At 44.6% G+C, this 9,604-nt stretch overlaps 1 protein-coding gene across 1 annotated transcript in view; it reads left to right on the top strand.

Moving 5' to 3' along the window:
• Positions 1-2: 2 nt before the first annotated feature.
• Positions 3-9,604, top strand: part of SUFU (suppressor of fused homolog (Drosophila)) — a gene marked incomplete at its 5' end in the record, with an annotated part of 104,783 nt that continues 95,181 nt past the window's right edge. Inside the window, 2 exons of the mRNA XM_010859600.1 lie at positions 3-157; positions 4,831-4,965. Coding sequence (XP_010857902.1) covers positions 3-157; positions 4,831-4,965 — 290 coding nt within the window. The remainder of the gene's footprint in view (positions 158-4,830; positions 4,966-9,604) is intronic.

Genomic DNA, 9,604 nt, shown 5'->3' with positions numbered 1-9,604 from the left:
CCCCCGGCCCCACCGCGCCCCCGGCCCCTGGCCCTACTGCCCCTCCGGCCTTCGCCTCGCTCTTCCCCCCAGGACTGCACGCCATCTACGGAGAGTGCCGCCGCCTGTACCCAGACCAGCCGAACCCGCTCCAGGTTACCGCTATCGTCAAGTACTGGTACGTCTTGGGCCGCGCGGAGACCGACAGGGGCGGGCTGAGAAGGGTTAAAGCGCCGGGGGCGAAGTAATTTGCCAGGGAATTGGAGGGGAAAGGAGAATGGTTAAAGCACTTGGAAGAGGGCTTCCTGCTGTGAGGGAAGAAGTTAAGGCTCAAGTTAGGAATGGGGACAAAGGGGTTAACGAAGCCTGTGGGTAGCGAAGGGTTAGCAAGGGAGGGGAGGATGAAGGGTTAACTGGCATTAGAAGAATGGAGTGAATTGGGGGTGTCGGTAGAAGCTGAGGGGGCGACGGTCGGAGAGAGGGAACTGTAAACGTGGTGAAAGGAGGGGGCGCCTGGAGGGGGTCATAAGTGGGCGCGGGGAAGCCGAAGGGGGGCGGCTGAAGTGAGATGGGGGAGGCGAGGCGGAGCCTGAGGAGCATCCGAGAAGGCTTCGGAGCCGCGCGGCCGGAGGAGCTCGGAGGGCACGGGACTGCACAGGGTAGGGGCGGGTGTGGGTCTGTGGGTTAGGATGTGAGCGTTGAGCTTGTGAAGGGATGAGGGGGAGGTCTCATTTTGATACCTTCCGGATGAGCTAAGACATTCATATCAGTGCAGTGCTTTTGCGTTTGAAGTTTGATGGAGCAGCTTCTCCCGATCAATTTTCTGCTTACTCTGCACAGTTCTCTTACTCCATGCAGAGCTTCCTCTGGCTCCGCGGCTGCTTTGGTCTAGGTCACTGGCTAGAACAGGGGCAGGCTGGGTCAGGGAGATCCATGGTTTGGCTCAGGATTGAAGGAGGCTGCCGTAAACGATGAAGATGTGGAATTTGGACAGGGAGGATCCTTCAGTGAGATATTAAGAGGAACTTTGTGGTCTGGAGCACCCAGATGTAGGCAACAGTTCCTCAGGGGAGCTGAGAGTAATCCCCAAGTAACTCTGTTAAGATCAGACCTATGTACACATCGACTGCCCCTGGGGAAGGAATGGTCTTTTCTAGTTTCCCATTCTTTTTGCAACCCGTTTCTTCGTGCCACCTCTGTTATGGGGACTCTTCTTCATGGTCTTTCTGAACTAAAAGTTGACTGAGAAACTAGTTGAATCTGTACAAAACCAGTTTCATGCAGGCACTGTATTAGATGAACCCCTTCATTGGCTCCTGAAAGACTGTTCAAGGCAGCCACTTGGGGTGTGACCAAAGGGGAGGTACCCCCGAAGGGGGAATGAGTAGAGTGGATGTCTTTACTGGTTACCTTTCTTTAGGGCTGAGTCTTTTCCCTCCATGACAACCACTTCTTCTGGAGATGGCAGGAGCTGGGTTGCCTAGGGCGGAGGCCAGTTCCCTATGTCTGTGGGAGGATGTAGAGAGGCTGACAGTGTATAGGGCCTGGGGAGCAGCCACCTGCTCCGTGGGGAGAGCGGCAGGAGCAGCCTGCCTCTGTCTGGTAGCCAGGAGGAGGTGTGGCCAGCAGTACAGATCTCTCTGGCAGGCACGGTGTTCTTTGGTTGAGAGGAGTTTTTGAAGAGGTCTTCTGAGTAAAAAGCAGCTCTTGATAACTTAATCACCCATTTTAAACTTTTTATTTATTTTCATCTACAAATTATGGCAATTTTATTTCATTTTTGTCATTCTTTTACCATTTACTTCTTTTTCTTGACTTATTGCCATCTGGTATAATTTCCTTTCAGTACGTAAACTTTTTATTTTGTATTGGGGTATAGCCAATTAACAATGTTTGTGATAGAGTCAGGTGAACAGTGAAGGGACTCAGCCTTACATACACATATAGCCATTCTCTCCCGAGTTCCTCTCCCCTCCAGACTGCCACATAACATTGAGCAGAGTTCCATGTGCTATACAGTAGGTCTTTGTTGGTTTGTACCACTATATTTAAATATGTACAGTGATGGACTCTATTGGCATACTTCATGAGAAAAAGGGGACCTGCCTCTGCCATGCTGTTTGTTCAGGCCTTGTTTGAGTATAAGGAGAAATCCCCTCTCAGACTTGGGCCACTGTTATTATGTCACCCAAGTGGACATAAAGGATAGAGTTGTAAAAGGGATTGAACATGGGGTTCCCTGATGGTCCAGTGGTTAAGACTCTGTGCTTCCACTGCAGGGGGTATGGGTTCGATTCCTGGTTGGGGAAGTTCTACAAACCATGAGGTGTGACAAAAAAGAAAAAGGTATTGAACACATGCAAAGGACTAAGACTGGTTTGGGAGTCTAATTTTTCCTCCATCTCCCTGTGAACCTTTTTTCCCATCTTGCTGCAAGTTTGTCAGCCAGGTCAGGACTTATCTTAAAAGATGGGCCAGCATCTAATGATGAATAAAGATGATTGTACAGCACTTTGTGGAATTAGAAATGCTGCCTGGATGCAGAAATAAATGAGAAGAAACAGCCCAGGGACTGGTTCTTTCTAAGATTCAGAAGGGGTTGCATAATTAAGTCCTGAAAGTGGTTCACTGATAAACCTTCACATTTAGGATCCTATAAGCCCTCTTCAATTTTCATAGCAGGATGACTGACTGAGGCTGCCTCAGTTTGGCTGTGGCCCAGGGTATGTTGAGATTCTTTTTTCTTGTGACAGAAGGATGACTTTCTTGACTAGTAGTCCCTAGCTAACCGGGACATCGTGGCTGAAAGCTGAGGCTTTACTGGTCAGGGAGCTGAAGTAGAGCCAGTGCCTTGGGTCACTCTGGCAACTTCCCTGTGAAGTCAGGTGTTCAGGGACTTACACTGAGGGATGATCTGGGTCCTGGGATAGCATCTTTTTCCAAGTGCAAAATATGATGATTTTCCACGTACTCATCTGCTTCCTATCAGGTCTCCGAGTGAGTAGAACAGAACACTATGTACTTAGAGAAAAGGCTAATTTTGTCTGACTGTCGGTCCTTTTCTGCAGATGGAGTTTTGAGGTAAAGCCTCTCTCTTTGATGAAATGCCCTTTGGGAGACTTGGCCAGGGCTGTCAGGGATGTGGTAGATGGGGAGCACAGAAGAGTGGACACAATTTTGCCCCTTGTTTCTGGAGGGACCTAGGCTGAAGGACGGGCAGGACTGGGACTCGGCAGCAGGGAGACTAGAGCAGATATGGAGCCTGTAATCATTCCCACCTGTTCCAGGGCTCTGCAGTTATCATGAGGTCCTTGCAGGGGTAGCCACCCTTTCTTTCTTCTTTTCCCCAACAAACTTTTCTAAATCCAAATGATTGTGGAATTAGTCGAGTGATTTACCCACTCACTCCAGTATTTGTGCCTGGAGAACTCCACAGACAGAGGAGCCTGGTATGCTACATTTCATGGGGTTGCATAGAGTCAGACATGACTGAGTGACTAACTTGGCAAAAGCAGAGTTAAGGAAAGCCATGGAGATTTATCCCTTTTCCTAATCCACTCCGTTGAGATTCTAAGCTATTTGTAGCGACTTTCTTGTAAGTCCTATAAATAACTTAGCATTTCCCAGCAGAGAATAAGGACTTCTGCAAAGGCAAATAATGTCCTGGCAAAAGAGGGTGAAACCAAACCTACTGGTTTTAAAAGTGTTACTGGCATGTTTGCTGGGATCACATACGTGTAACATCTTTTATTTGGTTGGTTGTGTTCTTTCAGCATATAATCCCCAATGCCAAGTGTACCCCATCCTTGTCCCAGGGTCAAGCAAAGTTTTTGCAGTCTGTGGAACCGTCCGATGTCCAAGGCACCTCAAGTACAGGGTTTGGGGGCTAAATGCAGACTTCCTTGTGCTAATGGTTTCCATTTAGTCTGTCTCTCGACTCTACCACATTTCCCTCTCCATTCTGAAGAAAAGCAGGATTCTTTTAAAAAGATCACTAATTACTCAGCTAAAGGGACCCCTTCTTGAATTAAATCCTCAAAGTGAGCTAATGACTGAATCTCTTCCTCAGCTGCCTCTCTGTTGGAATTATGGGGAAGTCTAATGTGGTCCTCAGAGGCCCTGAATCATTTAATGTTCCAGCTCTACCTTTCAGGCAGCCGTCTCCCGGGATCATCTTGCAGTTGCAAGACCTCACAGGGCTCAGCCGGGCTCCTGCTGCAGTTCTCTGTGCAGAGCTAAGCTAGCCTAAGTTTGGCCTTTGTCACTTGCATGATAAAAGACCAGCTTTGGTCTGGGATGTTCAGGCTGGGGTCTGGAGGCATTGGGTCTGTTTAGAACAAACTATAATTAACATAGGGTACAATATGGTCTTTCAGGAATTAGCTCTCTAAGAGGCAGGAATGGAGCCGAGCCTCTGCTTCCAGTAACAATGCCCATTGGAGATGCTCAGGATGGTCTTTCAACAGAGGCGCATTGATTGACTGATGCACTTCTTGCCTTGAAGCTTGGCGTGTTTACAGGCACCATGGAAGAGAGAGAATCCCTGCCAATCCCACTTGGGGTTGGTAACTTGAAACAGAAGGAAGTCAAAGGGAGCAATCAGTCTGTTTTATTTCTAAAAGAGGTTCTACCTGAGATAGGAGAAGGGAGCCTCTTGTGCTTGTGGAGCTGGGCTACCTTCAGCTGCCCATCCTTTGGTCTTACCCTAGAGAGGTGTGGCCCTCCCTTTAGTTCTCTTTTACCCCAGATTCATCCAGGATGGGGCCTGTAGGTTTGTAAGGCAGAGCCCTTTAGCTTCACATTGTCTGCTTTAAGGTTTACGCTGACATCCCTGTGTTTTGTCTTTTGCAGGTTGGGTGGCCCAGACCCCTTGGATTATGTTAGCATGTACAGGAATGTGGGGAGCCCCTCTGCCAACATCCCTGAGCACTGGCACTACATCAGCTTTGGCCTGAGCGATCTCTATGGCGACAACAGAGTCCATGAGTGAGTGTGTACTCTTGCCTTCTATCTCCCTCTTCCCTAGCCTTGAGCCTTATTTCTGAGTTTTGTTTTGCTGGGAGTTTTACTTTCATTTTAGGTTTGAAGGATTCGTTAACAAAAGAAACCACTCATTACATACAAATAAATAATTTCAACTTTTAATAGATTAACTTAATTTCAATATACAGTCATTAGAAGGAAAAGAAATAAAAACAATAGAGAGAAGTAACAGCAAGTACATCACCAAATTAAGCCGACAACAACATCCAGACTTGAACAGTTCTGGGAAGTCCTGAATGATAGCAATCTGGAGTCCCAATTGGGAAAGGGTACTGAGCAGTGCATCCACCCCATGGGTGAGGCTTCATATTGCACTTTTGGGGGCTCCCGCTTATAATCCCAGACCGCAAACTGATATCATCATCAGTTTGTGCGCAAAAAGGCAGCTCTGATTTAACTTTTACAGTGGTGTTTGTTTCACCTTGTGAGTCACAAGACTTCTTAGACCCCGGGGGGCTGCTAGGCCTTTAGGGGCTTACGAGATCCGAGACCCACTCCCTTTCTACCTAAAGTGCCACCTGACTGACTGTGCCTGTTGCTTGGAACCTGGGCAGTGTCCATGCAGGTCAGAAGCAGGTCAGAGGTCCACTCTCCTGTTTCCGAAGCCTGCACAAGACTTCCTCTATTTTAATTTCCCTAGCAAAGTTTTCCTGAGCAGAGAGGATCACGTCATAGTCCCTTGAGTTTGGCATTTCTCACGTGGAACATCTGGGTTTCTGCCCTCTGCCTGTAGCTACTTGTGCTGATGTGGTCCAGATCAGGACCTGAGCTCTACTCATCTGGTGCAGAAGAGTGTCGATGATGAGAGAGAATTCCAAAACTGTTAGGTTTCTCCAAGCTTGTTGTGATGTTTGAGCTCAGAGTACAGGCAGCATAGCTGTGACCCAAAAGTTGAGTTGATTCCTCTAGGTCTACTTCCTTTTCCCCCCTCTAGATTATTACAAAAATTTTGAAAGAAGCAAAGTTGAAAGAGTTTTACGGTGAACAATCATATACCACTACCTGGATTCTACCATTAAGATTTTATTCTACTTGCTTTATCATGAATATGTACATCTCTGTTCCTCTGTGGATCTTACCTACTTCCTTTTTACCTCCAGTTATCTGTGCTCAGATCAGCTGCAGTACATTTTTTATCCTAGTCTATCTTCCATTTGCTGCCCTGTGACACTTCTCAATCCTACCTGCCTCCCCTACTTCCCTGTCTAATCACTGAATTTAAATACATTTTACTATTAAGTTAAACATCATCAACCAAAAAAAATAGCAGCAACAAAATAATAAAACCTAATAGTTGTTTGGGAAGGAAATGGCAATCCACTCCAGGACTATTGCCTGGAAAATCCCATGGACAGAGGAGCCTGGTAGGCTACAGGCCATGGGGTTGCAAAGAGTCGGACACGACTGAGCTACTTCACTTCACTTCACTTCACTTCACTTCAATAGTTGTTGAGCATTAACTATTAATATGAGCCAAGTACTCTTCTAATCACTTTATATGTATATATATTAACTAATTTTCACCACAACCCTAAAATACTGGTAGGTTCTGATATTTGCCCCATTTTACTGTTGAGGAAACTGAGACACAAAGAGATTCTATAATCTGCTTAAGGTCACACAGATTGGAAGTGCTGAAACCAGAATTCTAACACAGGCAGTCAGGCAGTACTCTTAATGACTATACTCCATTGCCTCTTAAACAATTATATCATGTTCCCTAATAATTTTAAAATAATGTATAATAAAAAAATGTTTCCATCTTTTGAGGGAAGGGTTCTTCAATTTTAATGTAGTTTTCCCTCCCCCTTATTAGTATGGTTAAGCAAGAGCCGATTTCTATTATATCTTTTCCTATTTTTTGCCTTGCATATTATCTTTTTATTGCCATCTTTCTGGTATCTTGGCGGTGGCTGCTTAGTGTGTATAAATTGAAAGAGTAGCCAGGCTCTTCCTGCCCTGCATCAGCATAAGAGGCTGATTCTGGAGATGATTCTGAAAAAGAAGATAATATTCTTTTTTTTTTTTGCTTTGTTTTAGTTCTTACTGTGTTTCATATCATTGTGTCGAATGCTTTACAATCTTATCAGGTCTTTTTGTTATCTCTGTTTGGTACATGAGGAAACTGAGTCCCTGGAGGGGTTGAATGAATTGTCAAAAGTCACACATCAAGGCTATAAAAGAGCTAGGATTGACTTGAGCTGTTCAGAGTCTGAGCTCTTAACCACTGGGCTATACCACCTCTCTGATCACAGGCTCAACTCAACTTCCTCTTCACTCTTGTTAAGCTTAGAGGCCCAGGCCCCATCTCCTCATTGATCACGTGTTGGGAGCAATGCCTGGGCCTGCCCTTTATAGCCTTCCAGACATATTCATTGCAGTGTCAGCAGAAGGCTTTGGGAACAGGGAATTAATCTTGCTTGAATCAAGACCCTGCATTACATTATTAATAATGGAGATAGAATAGCAAACAGATGCGGGAGTAAACGGACTGTGCTGGACTTTAATTTATATTTTTAATAAGAACCTGCAGAGGATATTTAGTGCCGCTAGCCTGTACCTTTTTGTTGACAGATTTATTCCAGTTAAAAAAAATACGGTTTTCTATGTGACCTAAATATTCTTACAGTCTACGTGCTACTGAGACATGAGTCCAAGGCCCGGGTGACATGAAGAACATAATTGAGAAGGTTCTATGTTTGAGGAAAGGCAACCTCTCAATTTGAAAAAGGGCCTTTCTTTGTTCAGCAGTACCCTTGTATATATGTGTCATTTCTATGTGATAAAACACTTTGATATTCAGATGTCATTCATGACAATGGTGAGACCTCCCTTTGGGCTTTTATCTTACCATTCAAGCTTAGGATTTTCTGGTATTAAAACCTGTCATTGGAAGGACATGGGAGGGATGTTCTTAGATATTTACTGAGTTCTGGTCTATGTTGCAGAAGTCAAAAGTACCTTTGTAATTGGTCTTGTGCTGGTGTGACTGATCTCTTCTTGATCCTGGTAAGTTTCTTGAAGAAAAGTTTGCTTTTCCAAACATTTCATGTGGAGAGCCCTCTTTAAAACTGTTTCATGAATTTTCATGTAATTTAGCGCTTGAAACTGAGTTCAAAAAGGTGAGTGTTCTCTCACCAAACTTAAGTGCTAAGAGGTGTTGAATTGGAGTTATAACAAATGAATTTCTGGCAACAGGCTTTTTACACTGTCTTTTGACTTCTCATTCAGTGAAAAAAAGGGCAGAAGCCTCGGTTCGTTTATTCAGCATTCATCACGTGCTGAAGTTCTATTTTGCACTGGACGCAGATGTCTTAGGGATAAGATGTCTTGAGGATAATATGCCAAGGCAAAATTCCTGTCTCAAGGAGTACATGCTGTAGAGGGAGGATAAATGTACAGATACTGAATAAATAAATGCTATGATCTATGATGTGGAACATGATCTGGGAGCACAGTGGAGCAAGCGACTTGTAGTCGGGCTGCTGGATTGGAAGAAGCTCCAGGGAGGAAGTGAAGTTGGAGAGGAACCTTGTAGGAAGGGACTGGGGGGGATCTGCAGTCTGACACTCTTGGGCACAAACATTCACTTTGGGAACTAAGAGGAGCTTTCAAAATCTTCTAGCCCAGTATTTCCAAAATATGCTGCCTTCGTAATTTTTGTCACCTATAGTGTATTACCTACTTTATGTTCTCTTTAAATGAATCTCCTTTTAAAAAACTGATATCTTTTTAAAAGTTAAATTACCTTGGTGGTCCAGTGGTTAGAACAGCAGAGGACATGGGTTCAGTCCCTGGTTGGGGAAAGTTCTCACACGCTGTGGCCAAAAAAAAAAAAAGTTAAATTATTACCATATATGGGAAACCATTATCACTTGCTATAATTTAAAGGTACTTATTAGAGTAAACATAGTGATAGCAAAGCAATGTTATTAAATTCTAGCTCAATTCTGGCCTGTCAGAGAAGAGTCTAAGCCTGAGGTCAGCTTTCTCTGTCCAAGAGATTAGTAAGTATGAGTGAAGTATTATGGCAGAAAGTGAAGAGGAGCTAAAAAGCCTCTTGATGAAAGTGAAAGAGGAGAGTGAAAAAGTTGTCTTAAAGCTCAACATTCAGAAAATGAAGATCATGGCATCTGGTCCCATCACTTCATGGGAAATAGATGTGGAAACAGTGTCAGACTTTATTTTTTTGGGCTCCAAAATCACTGCAGATGGTGATTGCAGCCATGAAATTAAAAGATGCTTACTCCTTGGAAGGAAAGTTATGACAAACTTAGATAGCACATTAAAAAGCAGAGATATTACTTTGCCAACAAAGGTCCGTCTAGTCAAGGCTATGGTTTTTCCTGTGGTCATGTATGGATGTGAGAGTTGGACTGTGAAGAAAGCTGAGTGCTGAAGAATTGATGCTTTTGAACTGTGGTGTTGGAGAAGACTCTTGAGAGTCCCTTGGACTGCAAGGAGATCCAACCAGTCCATCCTAAAGGAGATCAGTCCTGGGTGTTCATTGGAAGGACTGATGCTAAAGCTGAAACTCCAATACTTTGGCCACCTCATGTGAAGAGTTGACTCATTGGAAAAG

This window comes from Bison bison, unplaced genomic scaffold (assembly GCF_000754665.1).
Source record: "Bison bison bison isolate TAMUID 2011002044 unplaced genomic scaffold, Bison_UMD1.0 scf7180017864456, whole genome shotgun sequence".
NCBI lineage: Eukaryota > Metazoa > Chordata > Mammalia > Artiodactyla > Bovidae > Bison > Bison bison.
Note: the sequence above shows the minus strand (reverse complement) of the source record. Positions and strands in the feature narration are given on the sequence as shown.